This window comes from Coregonus lavaretus (assembly GCF_964263955.1).
Source record: "Coregonus lavaretus genome assembly, chromosome: 17".
Classification (NCBI taxonomy): domain Eukaryota; kingdom Metazoa; phylum Chordata; class Actinopteri; order Salmoniformes; family Salmonidae; genus Coregonus; species Coregonus lavaretus.
The window spans coordinates 30212162-30237553 of record NC_140004.1 but is presented as its reverse complement, the minus strand read 5'-3'; the positions used below and the strand labels follow the sequence as shown (position 1 = coordinate 30237553).

The window sequence follows — 25392 nt, the reverse complement described above, 5'->3', positions numbered from 1 at the left end:
ACCTGCAAAATCGGCAGTGTATCAAGTACTTGTTCTCCCCACTGTATCCATTGTTTTTGTTAAAATTGCTCAAGCTCAGTAAATTTGGTTGGTAATCATTGAAGGACAGCAATATTCAAACCTTGTCTCAAATATTTAAGTCAGGACTGAGACTGGACCCTTCAGGAACACTCAACAACTCTTGGAAAGCCATTCAGGTGTGTCTTTGGCATAAACATTTGCGTAATTGTTCCGCCAAAAAAATACAACTCCATCCCAGGGTTAGGTTTGCAGAAGAATACCGCAGGTTTTCCTCTAACCTTTTACCTGGGCTTTGCTCCTTTAATATTACTTTTGATCCTGACAAACTCCCCAGTCCCTGCCAGTGACCAGCATACCCATAACATGATGCTGCCATCACAATACTTGAAAATACAGATGATCAACAACATTGCATTAACTCTACATTACTGGCCTGTATGAGAAAGAATTTACTCCATTCCAGTGGTGGAAAAAGTACCCAATTGTCATACTTGAGTAAAAGTAAAGATACCTTAATAGTAAATGACTCAGGTAAAAGTGAAAGTCACCCAGGAAAGTACTACTTGAGTAAAGTCTAAAAGTATTTGGTTTTAAATATGCTTAAGTATCAAAAGTAAATGCAATTGCTAAAATACACTTAAGTATCAAAAGTAAAAGTATAAATCATTTCAAATTCCTTATATTAAGCAAACCAGATGGCACCATTTTCTTTTTTAAAATATTTACGGAAAGTCAGGGGCACGCTCCAACACTCAAAGCATGTGTGTTTAGTCAGTCCACCAGATCAGAGGCAGTAGTGATGACCAGGGATGTACTCTTGATAAGTGTGTGAATTGGACCATTTTCCTGTCCTGCTAAGCATTAAAAATGTAACGACTACTTTTGGGTGTTAGGGAAAATGTATGGAGTAAAAAGTACATTTATTTATATAGGAATGTTGTGAAGTAAAAGTAAAAGTTGTCAAAAATATAAATAGTAAAGTACAGATACCCCAAAAAACTTCTTAAGTAGGACTTTTAAGTATTTTGAATTAAGTACTTTACACCACTGCTCCATTCTGCTTGCAACAAGGCCATTAAGTTATACTGCAAGACAACACGGCAAAGATATTAACTGTTTGCCTAAATTAAAAACTACAGATTTGGGTCAAATCCAATACACCCTCTGTATTTTCAAGTATTGTGGTGGCAGCATCATGTTTTGGGTATGCTTGTCACCGGCAGGGACTGAGGAGTTTGTCAGGGTCAAAATAAATATGAAAGGATCAAAGCCCATGTAAATAGGTAGAGGAAAACCCGCCTCAGTCTTCTGAAAACCTAACCCTGTGATTGAGTTTAATTTTTTACAGCGGGACAATTACACAAGTTTTAATGCCAAAGACACACCAGAACGAATTTCCAAGAGGTGTTGAGTGTTCTTTAGTGGTCCAGTCTCAGTCCCGGCTTAAATTTGCTTGAAAATCTGAGACAAGGTTTGAATATTGCTGTCCATCAATGATTCCCAACCAAATTTACTAAGCATGAGTAATTTTGGCCAAAACAATGGATATACAGTATGTTGCCCTAAGAGTTGTGCAAAGTTGGTAGAATATTATTCAAAATGATTCACAGCTGTAATGGCTGCCAAAGGTGCTTCCACCAAGTATTAACTCTGGGGTGTGAAGACATCTTCATTCTTCTATTTTTATGCAGATTACCTACTACAAGGACATGTAGGTTACTATTCCTAATTCCACGCATGGTGCATTGAAAGTGTATATTTTGTCAAAATGATTGTGGACAAATTGGTCTGACTCTGACTGTCAAATTGTGAGCGCTTCAGTACAACCCCCTGTGATTTCTGCATGCGGGTCCACGAACGATGAATGCGCGCCCCCGAGACTTCAGGTGAATGGGGAGCGAGAGCGGGTTATGGTTCAGTGTGCGTCGGGGAAAAGGAAGAAATAAAGAAAATGAACTGCAACAGCTCGTTCTGGGCACATGTGTTCATGACAGCGTATTTACTATGGGTCACGGGATGTGTTGCGCAGAAAGTAAGTAATACATGTCTGCTCTTTGTTTACAGTCTATATTTTGCCTCATAAAAAAGCACAGTGATTTGTTTCACGCGTCATCGGTCTTATAGTTTAGTGACTGGCTGAAAACTTGTTAAGCAAGAATGAAACATGTATTAAGTTTCCTTGTTGTTGTTGTTGTTGTTGTGTAGCTAGGTATTTTCCACCCAGGGAAAGACAGAATATAGACTTTCCTGGGTAATTTGTCATTACTGTGAGAACTTGATGCACTGAATGCACTGTAAACGTATTGTAGCAGAGTAGTCCGGTATGCATGTGAACACCACCCGTGCATACACAGGGCTCACCTCTCCAGAAGTTTGAGTATAGTTTTACATGAATAATCACTTTTTAGTAATCTAATACCATTATCTTATAAAAGGATCTACTACCCTATCGAGTGCTACAAAAAGCTTATTGACATGCATTTCAATAGGAAGCTTTCAATAGTAATCACCCCAAGTTCAAAGTCATGCTGGGTTCGTAATTGAGGAAAATAAGTCATTATTTTATGTGATTTCCCAGTTGATCATGTTGTCAATCTATGCATAATTGTATATAACTGTAAGACATCACACATAAATATACATCAATATTCGGCTATAGCCAGGTGTGTTTGCACTTTTTGACAATCTTAAACATCAGCTGGCAGTACTCTCTGTAAGGCTGCATTTTCCAACCATGGGGAGGAAAACATCCCATGACACTGAGCATGCACTCTATCTTCTTGTCCTCAACTATATCTAGTAGAGTTAAAGGCAATGGCATGCAGAGTCAGACAGAGAGAGCAGTGAAATGAGAACCACATGGATGAAGCCAGAGCAGGGCATGTTCATCTCCTGTTGGTCTGAGTCTGACTCACTCTCACTTTGTGGTGAAAACAACCCTCCTGCCTGTCTGCCTGTCTGCCTGTCTGCCTGACACTGACATGGACTTCATGACTTTATTCCTGAACAAGAGCTCTCATGAATCACCCAGTACATACTGTAGAGTGGAGACGCCTGACTCCGGCTCTCTGTTATACAACACACAGCACTTTCTGTCTGACAGGGTTCCTAGTACAGTAGTATGTAAGTGTAAACCAACCGTTCCCTTACTATTCATTATCAGTGTTACATGGCACTGGATTGCATGGTATGATCAGTGGCTTTTTCCTGGTTATTGGGTTTCCACATCCACACTAAGTTGTATGGTGCAACACACCTGAAACATGTTTAGCATAGTGGAGGCTGCTGAGGGGAGGACGGCTCATAATAATGGTTGTGCACCAGAGATGATGGTGCAGCAGAAGCAGTCCAGGTGACACTCTGGTTTGGGTTTCTTCTCAATTTGGTCCAATTCCCAAACTAGGAAGAAACCTGTGTGTAGGCTACATTCTTATTAATATCTTCTCTCCTCTTCTGAGTGTTCTGTATGTGAACATCTGACACTGTAGTATTGACTTAAATAGCATAAGTATATGCGCAGCATCTGGGGAGAATGAAGCTATTGATCTGCCACTGTACTGTAAATGAAATATAAGGCAGAGGCGTCAAATGACCAAGTGAATCCATAACATTACCGTGTTATATAGTGTCTATGGGCCATGGAAGTGTGGTATTTAATTATGTTCAGTTATTAGCATTTGGGAAAGACTTCCCTAATCTGTTCAGTGCTTACAGGTGATTAACAGAGTCCGGCAGAAGGCGTTCTTTTTAATCACCAAATTCTTCCTGACAACTTTGGCAGCAGTCAGAATGAAGCAGTACTATAAAATAATTTCCCCCACTTACTATGTGGTTTCAGGTGATGTAGCCTACTCTGTCTCCGCAATGATTTGAGTGTGACACGGCCATTGTATGTACAGTGCATTCGGAAAGTATTCAGACCCCTTGACTTTTTCCACATTTTGTTACATTACAGCCTTATTCTAAAATGGATTAAATAAAACATTTTCCTGATCAATCTACACATAATACCCCATAATAACAAATTGAAAAAACAGAAATACCTTATTTACATAAGTATTCAGACCCTTTGCTATGAGACTCGAAATTGAGCTCAGGTGCATCCTGTTTCCATTGATCATCCTTGAGATGTTTCTACAACTTGATTGGAGTCCACCTGTGGTAAACTCAATTGATTAGGCATCATTTGGAAAGGCACACACCTGTCTATATAAGGTCCCACAGTTGACAATGCATGTCAGAGCAAAAACCAAGCCATGAGGTCAAAGGAATTGTCCGTAGAGCTCCGAGACAGGATTGTGTCGGAAGATTTGGGGAGTTTCTCCCATTCTTCTCTGCAGATCCTCTCAAGCTCTGTCAGGTTGGATGGGGAGCATCGCTGCACAGCTATTTTCAAGTCTCTCCAGAGATGTTAGATCAGGTTCAAGTCTGGGCTCTGGCTGGGCCACTCTAGGACATTCAGAGACTTGTCCTGAAGCCACTCCTGCGTTGTCTTGGCTGTGTGCTTAGGGTCGTTGTCCTGTTGGAAGGTGAACCTTTGCCCCAGTCTGAGGTCCTGAGCGCTCTGGAGCAGGTTTTCATCAAGGATCTCTCTGTACTTTGCTCCATTCATCTTTCCCTTGTTCCTGACTAGTCTCCCTGTCCCTGCCGCTTAAAACATCCCCATGGCATGATGCTGCCACCACCATGGTGCCAGGTTTCCTTCAGACGTGGCGCTTGGCATTCAGGCCAAAGAGTTCAATCTTGGTTTCATCAGACCAGAGAATGTTGTTTCTCATGGTCTGAGAGTCCTTTAGGTGCCTTTGGCAAACTCCAAGCAGGCTGTCATGTGCCTTTTACTGAGGAGTGGCTTCCGTCTGGCCACTCTACCATAAAGGCCTGATTGGTGGAGTTCTGCAGAGAAGGTTGTCCTTCTGGAAGGTTCTCCCATCTCCACAGAGGAACTCTGGAGCTCTGTCAGAGTGACCATCGGGTTCTTGATCGGGTTCTTGGTCACATTCCTGACCAAGGCCCTTCTCCCCTGATTGCTTAGTTTGGCCGGGCAACCAGCTCTAGGAAGAGTCTGGGTGGTTCCAAACTTCTTCCATTTTAGAATGATGGAGGCCACTGTGTTCTCGGGGACCTTCAATGCTGCAGAAATGTTTTGGTACCCTTCCCCATATCTGTGTCTCTGTGTCTCAACGCAATCCTGTCTCGGAGCTCTAGGGACAATTCCTTCGACCTCATGGCTTGGTTTTTGCTTTGACATGCACTGTCAACTGTGGGACCTTTTATAGACAGGTGTGTGCCTTTCCAAATAATGTCCAATCACTTGAATTTACCACAGGTGGACTCCAATGAAGTTGTAGAAACATCTCAAGGATGATCAATGGAAACAGGATACACCTGAGCTCAATTTCGAGTCTCATAGCAAAGGGTCTGAATACTTATGTAAATAAGGTATCTCAGTGTTTATCTTTTATAAATTTATAAAAGGCAGTTTTCACGTTGTCCTTATGGGGTATTGTGTGTAGATTGATGAGATTGAAAAAAAAAAATCAAATTTAGAATAAGGCTGTAACGTAACAAAATGTGAAAAAAGGGAAGGGTTCTGAATACTTTCCGAATGCACTGTAAATATTAGTTCTGACCACACACTACTACAACACTAGGAAGGAGAATCTCTAAGGCTACGAACTGTCAAGACTCGTCCCCATCCACTGTGACTGAGTGGCGGTGAGCAGTAGAATTCTTAGAACTGAACAACAAAAGCCCTTGGTATATTGAATTGTCAGCGTCCCCAGCTTTAGTTTCTGTGTGCGTAGGGTGCTCACTATCTTTGCAATTATCTGCCTGATGGGGCACTCTAAATGATGGCTTTGTCCTCTTGGCCTCTTTTGTATTAAGTTGATTTTTGGAACAGCGTAAACAGGCTTGGAATTCAATGCATCAACCCCCTAAAGGAAATCGTTCAACTTTGATAAATCCACCACCCGAACATCTAGACAAATGAGAACCACCCTAACATCTAGACAAATGAGAACCACCCTAACATCTAGACAAAGGAGAACCACCCTAACATCTAGACAAATGAGAACCACCCTAACATCTAGACAAATGAGAACCACCCTAACATCTAGACAAATGAGAACCACCCTAACATCTAGACAAATGAGAACCACCCTAACATATAGACAAATGAGAGCCACCCTAACATTACATTTACATTTTAGTCATTTAGACAAATGAGAACCACCCTAACATCTAGACAAATGAGAGCATGTTTGACATTTAAGTTAGGAAATATTACAGAATCTTTTCATAATTTCATTGCTTATTCTAATGTTGATTTTTAAATGAGCATCCATTTGATAGAGGGAACAACCCTAAAGATAGAACCACTGACGAATTCATCCCTTAGCTAAATGTTTAAAGTCCATAAAGAAACTAGTTCATACTGTAAACACATATTGGTCAGACAGTGAGGTTGGCATGGTGGTAAATAAACTGTACTGTTACTTTAAGTGGGATGAATGGGCCAGGCAGAGAGAGGGAGCGAGAGGGAGAGAGAGAGAGAGCTCTAGCTGCCCTGCTAGCTGGCCTGGCTGTTCTGGCTGTGAGTGTTGTTGTCATCCTGCATGGTGGGGCTACTCGCTCAGCTGCTGAGAGATTAATTACTCAGGATGCATCCATTCACTGCCTGGATCACATTCCAAATCTGGAAATTATTTCTCCAAATTGGTCTGAACCACCATGGAGACATAACACTGACTGACTGCATCCATCAACATGCTTTACTTCCTAGGCTAGGCGTCCTTAGTTAATGACTGTTACTGCAACCTCCTCCTATCCAGAGAGGAAGAAAAATACAGGGAAAACTATGTTAATTGGTGTGTGCACCACAAATGTGGAACCCCATATCCAACATCCCACCCACCCAGCCACATATCTATGTGGAGTTGGAGGGTTCACCACCACCACAATACTGAACATTCCACTGTCTCATGCAGAGCAGAGAAAATGTGTGGCCCCAACATTGACAACCAAAGATTATCGTGGCCTTGATGTTAATTTGTAACGGTCAGTATTTTGTGTGGTGATTAGAGTATGAGGACTCTGTTCTCCAAGGTCAGTGGCGACAGCTTCAGCTAGAGCCCAATCAGGAAGCTCACCTGTTGTTTGTAAACTCACCCTGAGTGAAGATGAGAGCACAGGATACCTGCATACACACACACCATACTTATTGTATAACTTGTGGGCTCGTGTATCAGTGCCTTTTCACAGCTGTGGACGGACAACACCGGGTGCAAGGATGTTGTCTTTAGTATAGTGCTTCTATGACACAAAAATTCAGCATTCTCCACCGTAGAAATAACCCTAAAGTCTATGCTCTAGATTTCTGTCCGTGTCTGACCTGACCAGCAACAGTGGCTAAATGATTGGAGACAGACAGACATACAGAGGAGCTGCTGAGCCCTGGGTTATATAACACTTAATCTGGGAGTTGGCATAGCTGAAGCGTCAGCCTGTGGAGCAGTGTCACTTTTCTACTCCAGTAAACAGCGCCTGGAAGGATCCCTGCCCCCTTGAGGGGCCCGTCTGGCTGTTTAGGAGCCAGTCAGGGGCTGTTTGTGCATGTGAAGGAGTGAGGGAATGGAATGAGTGAGTGTGTGACAGCGATCGCTATGGGATGTCGAGCCGCTGTTTCAAGGGTTTTAGCTAGGGGTACTCACTAACCTGTTGTTAAGGTTCAATTCCTCTGTAAGGTCTTCAGTTGTTAGGGAGAGGGTTCAAAATTCATTTTCCAAACAGCAAATCAATCATAGGGATATACTTTTAGTAGGCTTTGTATAAAGTTCGAACTATATTTCAGGTAATTTGCAGTTCTGGAAATGTTGTTCCGACAAAGGATTCAAGTTGCTTAACGTTATCAATATTATGGTCAACCTCAAACTAATCACAGGGTTTCATTTGACATTCTAATGCACAAGTCATTCTACACAATTATATGCTTGTTTTCTCTACTTTTGTACAGGGATCTCCGTGTGGCACAACTGGGGTGCGATGACCGATCAGCAGGGTCTTATGTAAACTTTCTGCCTGCTCCTACTTATTAACATCACTTCATTAAAGTGTTATCTCCCATCCCACCATGAAGTGGTGCAACCAAATGGCACTGCTGCCCGTTGTTCCCCATGAGAAAAGGCTTCCTTAAATAATGACCGCCCTGGCTGCCACTGCCAGTGTTAGAGGCCTGTGTCTGTGATGTAACAGAACTGGGATGTTTGGCTTTATAAGAATGTCCCATTTCCAATTTACACTGTGGCACTGAGGTCATTCATGTGTAGTCTACCATGTACGTCACACCACAGTGAGGGTGGCGGACCTCCAGATAGCCAGCCCAGTCCTAGTGCAGCCAGAGCCAGGGAAATGACACAGTCCCTGTCCCTCCCTCCCTCCCTGACACAGTTCTCTCTCTTTCTATGTAGCCCACACACTGTCAATAGAAAGAGCCTGGCTACACAAAAGTGGATTTGGACACTTATATTGGTCACGGAGACAGACAACCCCCCCCCCCCATGTTGCCAAGCTGTTCCCTTCATTCTATAGGGTATTGCACAATACCACTACACTGCACAACACCGTAGAGCAAAAACGGAAATTGGCTTACTCTCTGCAACCTCTCTGGGAATGGCATTTGACCAGTTGAAAATGTCATCCGCGTAATTATGTATTGTTGTTGTGGCGTTCATGACATGAGTTCCTAGTAAGTCCAAGGCCATTTTCTCTTTTGCACCTTACTATGACATAATGCTGTCACACTAAACAGCAGAGAAAGCATTGAGAAAGAAAATGCTATTTTACAACACTCTTAGAACTAGTTGGGCTTCAAAGTACTGACTGTGCCTTGATTCTTGTAATTTATCACTGTTATATAAGCCTCTATCACTATCAAGTTGTATTTACCACTGCATAAATTAGAATTTGTTTCTGTAATTATTTCATTTTGGTGCCTAAACTTGACAATGAGTGGACTGTGTCCATAGCAATAAAATGTTTACAACTTTAAGTTAATCTTAAAGAGCCACTGAACACACCGATTGGCACGTGTGTTTTTCTGTTGCTCATTAGAAAAACAAGATTTAAATCTTGGAGGTGTGTTTCCGATTCCGCGTTTGGTTAATGATGTTTGTCCCCCATCAGACACTGTAGACGCAGAAGCCTATTTCACGTTTTCGCTGAGGATGTTTTGGTTGCGCAGTTTTACATCTAACTAAGGTGTTTGGTGCAGTATTTCTCAAGTAAAAAAATGTGCGACATGTTGTCTTATGTAAACGAAGTCAGAGCTGCCGGGCAGGTCTGTCTCACTGTCTATGCTATTGGATAGAGAGCAATCACCACAGCTGCTCACCCAATGTTAGTGGGGAAATGTACATCCTCAAATCAAAAACCCAACCTTCATTTACCCGTTGAGACGCACGGATGTTCCAAACTCCGTTTTAGACGAGACTGACTTTATGTCAATTTTGACACTGGAATAACTGTTTCTGACTCCTATCGATGTCACATAGGCCGTTTTCAAAGGGATTTGTTGCTTTTTAAAGGCAGTCCTTCTTTAATTTCTTTAACAGAAGCTGTTATTATAGTTTGTCAATAATATTTAATACAAACCAAAAACACATACTGGATAACAAGCACAACACATGATAAGCTGCTTGGCTCTTTCCCATGCATATAATATACGTATTTTCCCATGGTTAGTAATGATAGCTGAGATAATACACTGTTGCAATGTTTTGATCCAATGTTTTTAATCCAATGTTGTTCACCAACATATTGCAAAAGTGTTGAGTCATTAAGCGGGCAGGATAGGGAGGTCTGAAACAGATTGAATACATATGCTGCTACGTGATGATCAAGCGATCAGGACTGAGGACTATCACACCTCTGGCGTGATATGCATTCAATATTTTGTATTCAATATTTTCGGTGCATTCATGTGCTTTGAAAACACCTCTTTCGTTAACTGTACAGAACACACACACATATGTATGCCCTTACTGCCCTCCATCTCTCTGTAAGGGACATTCTGACCTGGCTGTGAGGCTGCCAGCTGTATCAGCAATAGAGAGGTCTTTGAGTTGCAGTCAGAAGGACGGAGGGGGTTGCTGGGGCCAAACCTAGCAGCAGCCTCTCTCATACAGTCATGATTGAAAAATACATCTAGATTTAGCTTCTAAGAATCTGAGGAATGCCTTTGATAAATGCATGCATATGGAGAGATGAGATGGGTCATGTAGCGGCAATCAAAGCGTCTATCTGGAGTTGGTCGATGGCAGTGGTGCTGGTGCTCCTTTTACACACACCATACACACACACCGGGTCTTGAGTGCGTTTTGAAATGTGTTCCCAACCAGACTACTAGTGTTGCCTGTGGCATTGGCTGGTGTTTTACCTGTCTGGTGGTGGAGGCTGTGCTGGTTGAGCCCCGGCTAGGTCATCGCTCAGTTCCCACAGTCCAGAACCTGGGCTGAGAGGAAAGCTCATAAACACACCAGCCCTCCTACAAAGGTCTGGACCTGAGCTCTGGGCCCAGCGGCTCCAGCCACACATCTGCCTCTGCTTAGCCAGGCTCAGGTCCCCCTCCACCTTCCACCCAACACACCTGGGAAGCATTACAGCCAGCTCAGCGTGTTTTAAGAAACCCTTCCCAGGGTTACCCAAGCACAGGCATGCAAGGCACCGCCACCGCTTTGATATACTAGCTGGCAGAGGAGGGTTGAATAGTTCAGGTCTGGATGCAGTTAATTGTTTTTTAGGCAATCTGCAATTCAGCTCAACTGTGCTATTTGTTTAAAAGACAGCCTTATTTCTATTATATGTCCATGTTGTACTCTACAAAAAGTCCCTAGACGTTATTTTTTTTAAATGTCTGCTGATTTTCTGTAAGTCTTTAACAAGTGCTGGTATACAGTAGAGATGTCGATCATTAGAGATGCTAGCGTTTTAACGTACACTCCTGTCCCCCTCACCAAGCCCATGTATGTTTTTATTGCAGGTCTACTTTGATTGTGGAGCTAAGGTGGATGTTGTGGAAGTCCAAGGCCTCATCCTGTCTCCTGGGTTTCCCTTTAACTATTCCTCAGGGACCCACTGTGTCTGGCAGTTCTTTGTGCCTGTCGGCCACCAGCTCATACTGGAGATATTTGACTTTGATGTGTTCGAGAGCCACGACCCCTCCACCCAGTACACTGCGATCTCTAACTTGAAAGTGGAAGATGCTGAGGCTGACGATGGGGTAACGTTCCCATCTGGGGGTCCTGTCACAGATGAAAATGTGTCAATGCTGGCTAAAGACGCCCCTGTACCTAAGGCTCAGGGGGGCAGAGCGAAAGCCCACCAGTCCTCCTTCCAAAATGACAAGGTCAAGCAGGTGGTGGTGCAAGAGCAGTCCACCAAGATGGAGATCGCCAAAGTCTCCAACTCTGCTAAAAGGTCCACCTCTGACACTGCATCCCCACATCCCCCCTCACACCTCCTCCTACCCAGGGCCCAGGCAGCGGTGAACTCAATCACCTCTCCTCTCCTCAGAGGCGACCCTGACCTAAATCCTACCCCTAACCCCAGAGCAGCAGCCCCAGACCTGGCTGTGATTGTAGACAAGGCCACCACTGCGACCTCTCCGCCCCCCACGGACACAGAGTTAGTGAGCCCTGAGACCCAGCAGTCGGTGGTGGACGCTTGCCCCCACGACGTCCTCTACATCTCGGACCTCCTCACCTTCTCCACGCGCTTCTGTGGCTCCAACCGGCCCTCCAGCAGCCAGCTGGTGTTTGGCTCCAGCCAGGAGATGGTAGAGGTCATCATGGAGTTGATCACCACCACCCACTGGGGCCGCGGCTTCGCCCTGCTCTTTCACTACCACAACCGGACAGAACAGGATGGAGATGACCCCCAGCACACCTACGCCCCTGCCGGGGCCAGCAAGATGGACTCTCTGCTGGCCGCCATGAGCGGAGCAGCCTTCTTTGCCATGGTGCTCACCAGCGCTCTGTGCATCATTTTCAGGTATGTAAAAGCATTCAGAGAGAGTTGCTGTGATATGATATCCCTTTGTCACACACGTGTTGTGTTATAAATAGGTTGCTCTGACTCCCTGATATCGAACCAGCACCTCAGGGGTGACATGCAGAGAGAAATGTGCCAGTGTGACCGGTGTTGTACATTGTGTTTTGATCGGCTTACATATACAGTGCATTCGGAAAGTATTCAGACCCCTTGACTTTTTCCACATTTTGTTATGTTACAGCCTTATTCTAAAATTGATTAAATTAAAGAAAATCTTCATCAATCTACACACAACCGGTTATTCAAATGTTTTGCACATGTATTACATATAAAAACAGAAATACCTTATTTACATAAGTATTCAGACCCTTTGCTATGAGACTTGAAATACTCTCCCGAGTGTCGCAGTGGTCTAAGACACTGCATCGCAGTGCTAGCTGTGCCACTAGAGATCCTGGTTCGAATCCAGGCTCTGTCGTAGCCGGCCGTGACCGGGAGACCCATGGGGTGGCGCACAATTGGCCCAGCGTCGTCCAGGGTAGGGGAGGGAATGGCCGGCAGGGATGTAGCTCAGTTGGTAGAGCATGGTGTTTGCAACGCCAGGGTTGTGGGTTCGATTCCCACGGTGGGCCAGTATGAAAAATAAAAATATTACGTATATATATTACGACTAACTGTAAGTCGCTCTGGTAAATGACTAAAATGTAAATTATTGATCATCCTTGATGTTTCTACAACTTGATTGGAGTCCACCTGTGGTAAATTCAATTGATTGGACATCATTTGGAAAGGCACACACCTGTCTATATGAGGTCCCACAGTTGACAGTGCATGTCAGAGCAAAACCCAAGCCATGAGGTCGAAGGAATTGTCCGTAGAGCTCCGAGACAGGATTGTGTCGAGTCACAGATCTGGGGAAGGGTACCAAAATATTTCTGCAGCATTGAAGAAGTTTAGAACCACCAAGACTCTTCCAAGAGCTGACCGCCCATCCAAACTGAGCAATCGGGGGAGAAGGGCCTTGGTCAGGGAGGTGGCCAAGATCCCAATGGTCACTCTGACAGAGCTCCAGAGCTCCTCTGTGGAGATGGGAGAACCTTCCAGAATCAGGCCTTTATGGTGGAGTGGCCAGACGGAAGCCACTCCTCAGTAAAAGGCACATGAGAGCCTGCTTGGAGTTTGCCAAAAGGCACCTAAAGGACTCTGATCTGATGAAACCAAGATTGAACTCTTTGGCCTGAATGCCAAGCGTCACGTCTGGAGGAAACCTGGCACCATCCCTACGGTGAAGCATGGTGGTGGCAGCATCATGCTGTGGGGATGTTCTTCAGCGGCAAGGACTGGGAGACTAGTCAGGATCGAGGTAAAGATGAACGGAGCAAAGTACAGAGAGATCCTTGATGAAAACCTGCTCCAGAGTGCTCAGGACCTCAGACTGGGGTGAAGGTTCACCTTCCAAGAGGACAACAACCCTAACCACACAGCCAAGACAATGCAGGAGAGGATTCGGGATAAGTCACTGAATATCCTTGAGTGACCCAGCCAAAGCCCGGACTTGAACCCGATCTAACATCTCTGGAGAGACCTGAAAAGAGCTGTGCAGCGACTCTCCCCATCCAACCTGACAGAGCTTGAGAGGATCTGCAGAGAAGAATGGGAGAAACTCCCTAAATACTGGTGTGCCAAGCTTGTAGCGGCATACCCAAGAAGACTCGAGACTGTAATCGCTGCCAAAGGTGCTTCAACAAAGTACTGAGTAAATGGTCTGAATACTTATGTGATATTTCTGTTTTTTATTTATAATAATAAATGTGCAAAAATGTCAACCCATCTGTTTTTGCATTGTCGTTATGGGGTATTGTGTGTAGATTGATGATGGAAAAAAATAATATATTTGTAAAAAATAAAAATTGTACTTTTTACCACTTTTACCCCCAAATTTCGTGATATCCATTTGGTAGTTACAGTCTTGTCCCATCGCTGAAACTCCCGTATGGACTCGGGAGAGGCGAAGGTCGAGAGCCATGCGTCCTCCGAAACACGACCCTGCCAAGCCGCACTGCTTCTTGACACTGCTTGCTTAACCCGGAAGCCAGCTGCACCAATGTGTCGGAGGAAACACTGTAGCTGGCGACCGACGTCAGCGTGCATGCGCCCGGCCGCCACAAGGAGTCACTAGAGCGCGATGGGACAAGGACATCCCAGCCGGCCAAACCCTCCCCTAACCCAGATGACACTGGTTCAATTGTGCGCCGCCTCATGGGTCTCCGGGTCGTGGCCGGCTGCGACACAGCCCGGGATTGAACCCAGATCTGTAGTGACGCCTGTAGCACTGCGATGCAGTGCCTTAGACCGCTGCGCCAATTTTGTTTATAAAAAAATTTAAAAACGTAACAAAATGTGGAAAAAGTCAAGGTCTGAATACTTTCCGAATGCACTGTAACAATAATCTTGCTTCACATAACAGTACAATAACAAACGCAATGAACACTATAGCTTCTAGGCTTAGGCTAGCCAACTTTCTCAATGACAGCCAGGCGTTACATACAGTACAGTACATGACATGCACTTGCGAACTGCTAACAGTAAAATATCGTCAAAATATCTTAACAAACAAAACACATGACATACCTGATAATAACAGGAAAAACTTGCTGTGCTGCCCTTATACGCCAACTCCTCTGCAAAGTACAAATTCACAGGGGGACATAAGTAGCCCAATGACGATGTAGCCTACAGTAAAAAGTACAATAGTTAGCTAACATGTACAGTATGCATAACGTAACAGATAAAAAAGTTCATAAATGCATGAATATCCCAATATACTGGTAGAAGACCATAATATTGCACTGTCAAGGACCATATAAACTCATTATGTGTTTTAACATGTAGGATTGATTATGACTTTCATGGCACAATTTTACTGTAACCTACCTCTTCCACATGGGTACAGTAGACAGGGAAGAGGTAAGGGGGGCAGGGGATGTTTATGAGGGGGAATACAAGAGGAGAAGGAAGTGTGCAACATTAAAAAGGGCACTGACAACAACAAAAGGAATCTACAGTAATATCAGGCATGGAACTTTTCAGATTTTGTGTAATTATACAATATGAAATTCAACACTTGGTACACCAGAACATTTTGTTTTGTCATACACGTGTGATTGCTTTCCCTATTTCCCAGAGACATACAGTTCTCAAGCATAAACAAGACCATGCACAATGTGAATGATTGTCTCTTCATGATCCCTGTAGTTCACCTGTGCAACATCTTCAGGTAAAGCAAGCCATGCAGAAAGAATGGAGTCATAAAGATGCCTTTGTCAGACACGTTTTGTACTATAAATACATTTCCCTGACAACCTGAGACATGCAGTTCTCAAGCATAAACATAAACAAGACCGTGCACATTCTGCACAATGGCAAGAATTGTCCTTTTATGACCCTCTTATGTCTTCAGTTCCTTGTCATCCAAGGGAGATGGCACAACTGTTGGGTCTTTGATGTTGGCCAGTGTAACAAAGATTCCTCCCATGAATGAGATAGTCTACCAGTCAGTCCTCCTCCTCCACTAGTGTGCTGCTGCTGCTGATGGCCTGCCTGTTGACTCAGCTGGAGGCCTGGGTTGGTCCCTGATGTGACCCAGTGAAGTGGTCGGCTGTATCTGCCTTGATGTGCAGCATTCTCACCATTATACAGAGAGAGGGAGAGGGAGCGAGACACGGAGGGAGCGATACGGAGGGAGGGAGGGTGAGGGCCATTCAAGGTGCAGCACCTGGCATCGATTCCAACTGACAAAGAGAAATGCAGCCATACAAAAGCCAGCAGGAGAAAAAGGAAGGAAGATAAAGAGAAGCGGAGATCCTCATGCTGCTGTGCTGTGAGCCTCTGTCCTGCCCAGGTGCCATGGTGGTTGTTTAATAGAACAAGAACAACATACAGTATCAGAATATGTAATTTACAGGTTGTTCTCTCGGTCAATCCCATTTGGAGACAACAGTAGCACATGCTGCTTGTATTAGTTCTATCAGGGTGTAATATTATCCATGCCAGGTGACTAAATGAGTATCACCGTTTTACTCTACCGGCCTGATTCACATCTCTAGTTCCCTCCAGGAAGGTTTAAATTCCCATACATAAAAAACATCTATCTCTATGTAAATTCCCCTCAATCTAGTCAACCCAACTCAAAGGAAAAGCAATGTTTTTTTTTATTACTTGTGAAATGTTACATTTTTCTCAGCTTGAAAGCATTCTGTTTTGAAAACAAAAATACACACAATACTTTATGATATACTGTAGCAACATACATCGCCGTGAAATAGGTTGTACAGTAGAAATATGTTATTGGTTATTCTCCAAAACCGATGTGTGGCTGTTGAGCACAATAAGCCCATTTGTGTAGTTCTTACTTCTTGCTGTTAATTAAAGGAAAATGGAAAACACACTTCTAATAAAATGAAAGTCTAATTACCAGGAACAACAACACACGCATAAAACATGATCAGGAAGCCAAGAAGGCCATTTCCATCATGCGTAGTATTTTTTTATATATACTTTTTATTTTACCCTTATTTAACCAGGTAAGTTGACTGAGAAGCTGCAGCAACGACCTGTACAGCCATGCATGGTTGAGAGAAATCCCCCATGCATGTTGGAGAGCAGTTAGAGTTGTATTAGTCCCGTCCTGGCACCATGTTTTTAATTGTACCAGAAATGGGTACACAAAAGCATTTAGATCTCCGTTAATGAACAGAATCCCCTCATAGCTGCTGGAGCTGTTTGTATGTAGTGAGTTAGTTAGCTAGACTGATTATGTTTCGAGGAAGAACCTCAGTGAAGGCAATCCGTTCCAGTTTCTAATTGTGGGAGAATATGGTCATTTTGTAAAACATTTTGGAGAACAGTTGCCCTAAATAACAGTCAAGCTTTCACAAATAGCATGAAAGAGAATGTCGCCAAAAGTCAAGAAAGTAAATAATGGTTTTCAAAGATATGTTAAACAGTTAAAAAATGCATAACTGAAATGTTGTGGCTCTTTTTGTTTTTCAGACCTAAACTATGTCCGAAAACAGCCAGCTCCTGCTCATCCAACAACTCTGAGGTAAACGGAAAACCACCCCTGTGTGTGTGTGTGTGTGTGTGTCTGTCTGTCCAGACATTCCTCTGTAGGCTAGCTTCTGACTGGAATCAGGGAACATTTACTTCATATCCTCTAGACTACAGTCACTGGAACAAATGCAAATACTCTCCGCTGGCCTGGCGCTGTTGTTGTCCAACTTCTCCCACGCAGGGCAGGCAGCCTCAGAGGTAGACTGACTGGGGTCAGACTGACTGACTCACACATACACACACTGGACAAGTTACACTTCCCTATGACACTTCTATTTGGGATTGAACTTCAGTGTGCTAAGAAGGAACAAAGCAAAACAGTCCTACAAGTTCTGGTCTCTTTTAGTATTGTATTGCCACTAGATCATAATACCCCACTGGTTATCAAAACATTTTATGAATTGATCAAAACAACTTCAGTTCATGTCTGTATTTCAGTGCTGTGCATCCCTACTCCCTTGGTGTATGTGCTGTGGTAGGCAGCTGTAGTAGTACATGCTGACTCTAAATTGTAGGTGCAGGAGGGAGTGCAGAACTCTGGAGCTGATGTCCGTGAGCTGCAGCTGGTGGCTCCTAATCAGCCCGGCCTGGAAGTCCCTGACATGGCAGAGAACGACAACAACCACTCTCTCAGCATCACACAAACAGGTGGGTATGCACACGCACGCATTCATGCATGCATGCTCACACACACACACTCTCTGTCTATCTCCTCTCTCTCCCTCTAACACTCCCCTGTTTTCCCCTCTGCTTGTGCTCCAGCCACCTAGCCTAGTGAATCCCCTCGCTCCACCTGCCCTCCATGATTGAGGGGTACCGCTGGGGTGTTTGGTCAGGTTCCAACCTGGCTGACAATTACTTTATCTGCCCCTAAACTGAACTTACATGTTCAGCATAATTGGGGCATTGTTATTTCATTCAGCTGTGAAACTATGACATAAAAATGGTACACTGGGCCTGACTGTCAGACCTCCAACACACAGTAATAGAGCTGGTAGGATTCTAAACAGTAATAGAGCTGGTAGGATTCTAAACAGTAATAGAGCTGGTAGGATTCTAAACAATAATAGAACTGGTAGGATTCTAAACAGTAATAGAGCTGGTAGGATTCTAAACAGTAATAGAGCTGGTAGGATTCTAAACAGTAATAGAGCTGGTAGGATTCTAAACAATAATAGAACTGGTAGGATTCTAAACAATAATAGAACTGGTAGGATTCTAAACAATAATAGAACTGGTAGGATTCTACACAATAATAGAACTGGTAGGATTCTACACTAATAGAACTGGTAGGATTCTAAACAGTAATAGAACTGGTAGGATTCTAAACAGTAATAGAGCTGGTAGGATTCTAAACAGTAATAGAGCTGGTAGGATTCTAAACAGTAATAGAGCTGGTAGGATTCTAAACAATAATAGAGCTGGTAGGATTCTAAACAATAATAGAACTGGTAGGATTCTAAACAATAATAGAACTGGTAGGATTCTAAACAATAATAGAACTGGTAGGATTCTAAACAATAATAGAACTGGTAGGATTCTAAACAGTAATAGAGCTGGTAGGATTCTAAACAGTAATAGAGCTGGTAGGATTCTAAACAGTAATAGAACTGGTAGGATTCTAAACAATAATAGAACTGGTAGGATTCTAAACAATAATAGAACTGGTAGGATTCTAAACAATAATAGAACTGGTAGGATTCTAAACAGTAATAGAGCTGGTAGGATTCTAAACAGTAATAGAGCTGGTAGGATTCTAAACAATAATAGAGCTGGTAGGATTCTAAACAGTAATAGAGCTGGTAGGATTCTAAACAATAGAGCTGGTAGGATTGTAAACAGTAATAGAGCTGGTAGGATTCTACCACAGACTGAATGAGTAGACATATTTTCTCATGATCACGGCCATAGAATGGCTCTAAATGACTAAAATGTAATGTAAATTACTGTTACACACCTGAAGTAATGTTTAACACTGGTGCATAGGAGAATCGGTGTGTAGTAGAATTCACCAATACAGCTCAAAATATGTGAAATCATTAAGGTATTCCGTGTGCACAGTAGCTGCATACATTTAATCAATAACCTGTGTGGAAGGAAATTGGCTGCAACATTACTGTCCACGCATTATGTTCCTGAGTCATTTGAAAATGTATTTCTTCTGTGGGAATATGTGAGGCCAGCTTGTAGTGGATGTAGCTGAGTGAATGGGAGGTGGGAAGTGCAGTATTAGAAGTCTCAATGGAAAATGGCTTTAGTTTTGGAGGAACACTGGGTTTATCCCAGAACAATCCAAAGGCTCTCTCATTGTAGCTGATCCCACAGAGAGATTTACAGGTCGTGACATTTAACCTATATAACAGCGTGAGAGCATTAGGAATACCATGTTTCTCCTCACGCTGAGTTCAACCATGTCACTATGAGTTTTGTTCTATTTTTAGCACCCTATTGTAATCTTTCAAGAATTAATTAAATTAAGTACATTATTTTTGGTTCTCGGCCTCCTTGGGTTATTCCTTTTCATGGTTTGAGTGTGAGTACCTTTTGAACTCACTATGAGTTAACAGAAATATGAGTGGACAAGTACTGTGGCTACACAGTGTACTTGGGTACACAGTGTAGTGATATACAGTAGCCTATGGAGACCAATCTGTAACAATCCATTTCAAGTGCTCTTTTAGGGACAAGCAGTGGAAGTTAGCGTAAACTAAGGTTGTGCCTTCAATGTAGCAATGTTTTAATTGTAGGCTGTCACTATACAAGTAAATGATTCAAAAACAAATATCCCTTCCTTTCCTTCCCAGGTGCCCCGGTCAGTGTTGGTGGTGATATGTCCGAGCATGCTGAAGTGGACCTCTCATCCAGTGGTCTCACGGAACTGGACTTGGGGACAGATGAGGTGTTTATCATTTCATCTGCGCCCAGTCCGAGCAGCAGACTGCTGTTCTCGGCCCATACGGTAAGGAGCGAGGTGAGGCAGGTAACCCAGAGAACCTCCTCTAGGGGTGGCATGACACCCAGACAGTAGCAGAGAACCTCCACTAGGGGTGGCATGACACCCAGACAGTAGCAGAGAACCTCCTCTAGGGGTGGCATGACACCCAGGCAGTAGCAGAGAACCTCCACTAGGGGTGGCATGACACCCAGGCAGTAGCAGAGAACCTCCTCTAGGGGTGGCATGACACCCAGGCAGTAGCCATGAACCTCCACTAGGGGGGGCATGACACCCAGGCAGTAGCAGAGAACCTCCACTAGGGGGGGCATGACACCCAGGCAGTAGCAGAGAACCTCCTCTAGGGGTGGCATGACACCCAGGCAGTAGCAGAGAACCTCCTCTAGGGGTGGCATGACACCCAGGCAGTAGCAGAGAACCTCCTCTAGGGGTGGCATGACTCCCAGGCAGTAGCAGAGAACCTCCTCTAGGGGTGGCATGACACCCAGACAGTAGCAGAGAACCTCCACTAGGGGTGGCATGACACCCAGGCAGTAACAGAACCTCCTCTAGGGGTGGCATGACACCCAGGCAGTAGCAGAGAACCTCCTCTAGGGGTGGCATGACACCCAGGCAGTAGCCATGAACCTCCACTAGGGGGGGCATGACACCCAGGCAGTAGCAGAGAACCTCCTCTAGGGGTGGCATGACACCCAGGCAGTAGCAGAGAACCTCCTCTAGGGGTGGCATGACACCCAGGCAGTAGCAGAGAACCTCCTCTAGGGGTGGCATGACACCCAGGCAGTAGCAGAGAACCCAGGAGATTGGGGGTAGGAGAGGGTTTGACTCAGCATTTTTGCTTGTGCTCTATTGGAATAAGAATTGTCATAAGGCAGGCCTGGCAGATATTAGAGAGCTGGCGAGCTTTCCTGCAGCCTAGCCTAATGGATGTATTATCTGGGGAGTCAGTTTCCCAGCTTCAAGTGTGTGTGTGTGTGTGTGCGCTGTTGTGCATTGTGGTGCGTGGTCTGTGTGTGTGTTTCTGTGCACGCTGGGGGTGGGGGTGGGGGTCTCGTCTAGACTAAGCGAGCTGTTAGTGATTCTTAGTAAGGATTATCTCTCTTTCTGAAAGGAGCAACCCCTTAAACCTCTACCCCCCCCCCCCCCCCCCCAACCTTACCCCTACCATGATTTACTAGCTGACTGAGGGGGGGATACGTGACTGATGTGCCCTTCACCACTGACCTGCCATTTATATCAGTGAGACACCTACCGTATAGCCCTAGACCCACATTTACAAAGACTCTGAGGCGGTTTCCCGAACACAGATTAAGCCAAGCCCTGGACATGGAGATTCTCCATTGAGTTTACTTTTGAGTCCAGGACTAGGCGTAATCTGTGTTCAGAAAACCGACCTTCAGAATAGGAGAACAGATCTTGTTTTAGGTCCCCCCCTGTCCATATAATTCTATTAATTATGATCTTAAAGGCAACACTGATCCTATATCAGCACTCCTACTCTGAGAATCTTTGTGAATACGGTTCTTGGAATCATAGAGGTAGGAATTACTGACTGCACCCACTACCAGGCAGCACTTTGTTGTTGTTTTGGATTACATGCCTGATTCAATGGTTTGCTTGTTGCCCTTTTTAGGTCAACTGTGATTGGAGGTGCAGGTCAGTGCTTGAATATAATGCGACCTCTGATACTATCCAGCTATTTTTATCCAGTTTGTGAGTCTCTCTCATCCAAGCCAATGTCTCATTTATGCTCTGATGCCACTGATGGAGAAAACTCCATTGACTGAGTACTCAAGTCAATCGAATATGCATTGTATTCACACAGTGGCTCATTTTCCTATGGTCAAATAAAATTATAGAATAATCACAGGTAGGTGTTTTCAGAATAAGAAGTGTGTTGCCATGGCAGCAGTTTGTAAACAAAGGCACTGTGTAAACATTGCTACAGCGGGTTCACTGGGTTTGAGCGTTTAACTTCTTTCAGATGGTTTTCCATTTGTTTACTACTCCCCATGAACACAGACACTGCATGGTGGATTTGATAGAATTCTATTTGATTCATTTTTTGTGTCTCCCTCCTCTCAGCAGCGGGAGAGGTTTCTGAGGCACAGTGACACCGGCCCTGGCCCTGTCAGTGACTGGCCCTCTCCAGACCCGGCTGCCTCGCCCACAGAGACCCGGGCTGCCCAGGATGGCAGTGCCAGCTGTGCCCGACCCCGGGCCTGGAGCGTCCGCACTTTCCAGGACTTCCTCCCTCCACTGCCCCAGTTACACAAGAAGTGGTGCAGTTGGAACTCCACCAGTCCCTTCACTAAGCTGGTGGACAGCGTTAGTAGCTCATATGTTATTGGTCTTTCAGTAGTGTTGTTGAATAATAGTCACACCATCATAAACTGTATTTCTTTACATTTGATATTTAGCAGACACTTTTACCCAGATTGAATTACAGTCATGTATGTTTCTATGTGGATTATTTTGATATCTCATTTTTCAAGACTCAGCGCAGATGCAAAAAACAATGAGTGTCATGTTGCAATGCAGATATGTGCTGACTAGATGTTGTTCCCCCCAGGCCCCATCCAGCTTCGTGTCAGACTGCCGTGGGGAGGACAGCAGGAAGGTATTCTCCGACCCCCAGCTGGAGACCCAGGACGACAGTAACGCCTCTGACTCCTCCATGAGTAATGCCTCGTACCCCCTCACCCAGCCCGCCCAGAGGCAGCGCCGCCTAAACTCCACGAGCAACATGCGGCGCTCCCGCTTCACCGGGCCCTGCTTTGGCCTGCTCTCTGGGTCCAGTCCCTCAGAGAGCACCAAGACCCCCGGGGGCCCCCTCCTCCAGGCCTCCCCGTCCCAGCCCAGTAACAGTACCTCTGGGCAGGGGCAGCCGGAAGGGGTGCAGGGTGGGAAGCGCCGTGATTTCCCAGCCGAGAACGACCACGTCAGTGTCCCTGTTTTTGCCATCTGTGAGGAGGAGGACCGGCAGCCCCTGATCCTGGCTGAGCACCTGGGCCAGTCCTCCATGCTGAATGGACTGAGCTGGGGGGTGTACGAGGCGAAGGGGCCTGCCGGCGGAAGCCCCAACCCTGGCCCTCAGAGCGCAGCCAATGGCCCCCTCCTCCAGAGGGGGAGGTCAGAGTGGAGGCCATGGGGGAGTCAGGCCTCAGGAGGGGCCAGTCCTTACCCTCTGCCTCACCCCTCTGACTCATACACAGCCACCAATACTAACGAGTTAAAGTCCACCTTTGTGCACAGCACAGCCAATCAGATCCAGATGCCTTCCCTCAGCCAATCAACAGTGCCATGCAGTGTGACGGGCAATGAGATGTGACCAGTGACAGTCCAGCATCCAGCCCATGTGACAGGAGAGCAGACAGACAACGCATGGACTCCTGGGTTGGCCCAGCAAAGCAATAATGAACTATTTTTAGTGCCACTTTTGTACAATGCTAAAACTTACCTTTTTGATTACTGTAATCAACTTATGACATTTCTACATTCTTGAAGTCAATGGCTTCATGGTGACAAAATGGATGTTTTCATACTAGTACCCACTATGTATATTTTTATAAAGTTAAAAGGCCCAATGCAGCCTTTTTTGATCTCAATAAATAATTTCTGGGTAACATTTAAGTACCTTACTGTTATAGGTTTCCATTAAAATTTTACGATTTTTGTGAGCAACAGTAAGGGCCAAATGAATGCAAACTCCACACAAAAAAATTAACAATTGTTAAAACATTTCTAGCTTCTATGGGTAACAGGGTTGACGTGTTATGCTCAACCCACTCAGTTTACCGCCACAAAACACCAGAAAATGTCCAAAAAGTGTAGAACCTGCTTTTACACTATGATTTGACTATTAGATGTTCAATGTTTCTTTTAGATTTTTTTTAAAGGAATAGTTTCACTATATTAAAACGAGAGTTCAGTTCACGTAACAGGGTTGACCTTAAAATGAGGGACAGGTTTATAATTTTTTTCTTAAAATGAATCACATTAAATTAATAATAATCTTCAGAAATTACTTTGTCAAAGCAACAAAATAACTAGGGCTGAGAAATGTTGGGGTTAAGTGGGTTAAAATCTTCCTGAAAGTCACAGAGGGTGCACGGAGGGACTTTAGTAAGTTTTTATTCATATGATGGAAAATAGGATATGCATAATAAATAAATAAAAAATATATATATATATATATATATAGAGAGGTGAAAGCATTGGAAATGCTTTTGGCGGTTAATCTGCTTCTGTTTTGTGGGTGCCACTGTGTGCTGTTTTCGATGGATGGGTCCTGGCCTCTCGGGGCCTTAGGGATACGGAGGGACGTGGGTGGGATGCTGATCACTGGGATGACGGCTCAACTTGGGATGGGGAGGGGCTTTAGCGGGGGAATTAGTGGAGAACAATTGAAGGGTTACTCCGTAGCAATGCAAATATCACAGTACAGCTATATGGACACTCAATCATTACGCTATTTTTTATTGGTAAATTTACAAACATATATAATGATAAATAGACTTGAAACTTGTATCTCATTATGGTGTATGGTGAAATAAGTATAGCCGGTTATAATTGTAATGGCTTAGCTGATAATAACAAAAGAAGAACAATATTTACATGGCTCAAAGAGAAGGAATATAATATCTATTGTATACAGGAAACTCATTCAACAATTCGAGATGAAGTAGCGTGGAAAAAATAATGGGGGGGGGGGGGGGAAATATACTTCTCCCATGGGCAAAGAAATTCAAAAGGGGTGATGATATTAATTAATAGTAATTTCGATCCGAATGTGCAAATTGTCCAAATAGATACGCAAGGTAGATGGATTATTTTAAATATGTTATTGGACCATAAACACATATGGCTCATTAACCTTTACGGACCAAATGATGATCCACAATTCTTTGACAATATATATAATAAATTATCAAGCCTGCAAGCAACTCAAGACAATATTATTATGGTGGGGGATTATAATACTGTTTTAAATAGCTCAATGGACCGTAAAGGAAATCACACCACAAACAATCACCCACATGCTCTTAAGGAAATTGTGAATGTCATGGATACATTAGAACTAGTAGATATATGGAGGCTTAAATATACTGATCTAGTGAGATATACATGGTGGAGACTGAATCAAGCTAGTCGTCTTGACTTCTTTCTTATCTCATTCTCGTTGGCACCAAAAGTTAAAAAAGTGTTGATAGGGGACAGAATGCGGTCGGACCATCATATAATAGGCATATACATTA

The 25392-nt window shown here is 44.1% G+C and overlaps 1 protein-coding gene across 1 annotated transcript; it reads left to right on the top strand.

The window, feature by feature from the left end:
- Positions 1–1903: 1903 nt before the first annotated feature.
- Positions 1904–23768, top strand: LOC311144323 (uncharacterized protein). The gene is made up of 7 exons (XM_084180358.1): positions 1904–2053; positions 11060–12069; positions 17122–17173; positions 17697–17829; positions 19986–20140; positions 22220–22462; positions 22707–23768. Exons 1-7 carry the CDS (start codon positions 1973–1975, stop codon positions 23463–23465), a joined length of 2433 nt encoding a protein of 810 aa, XP_084036484.1. The 5' UTR covers positions 1904–1972; the 3' UTR covers positions 23466–23768.
- Positions 23769–25392: the final 1624 nt, after the last annotated feature.

Excerpts from the sequence above, each read along its gene's own strand:
- LOC311144323 (XM_084180358.1), top strand. The coding sequence starts at position 1,973 with ATGAACTGCAACAGCTCGTTCTGGGCACATGTGTTCATGACAGCGTAT. Across the intron at positions 2,054-11,059 it reads CGGGATGTGTTGCGCAGAAA|GTCTACTTTGATTGTGGAGC; the intron begins GTAAGTAATACA and ends TTTTTATTGCAG. Across the intron at positions 20,141-22,219 it reads TGCTGTTCTCGGCCCATACG|CAGCGGGAGAGGTTTCTGAG; the intron begins GTAAGGAGCGAG and ends CCCTCCTCTCAG.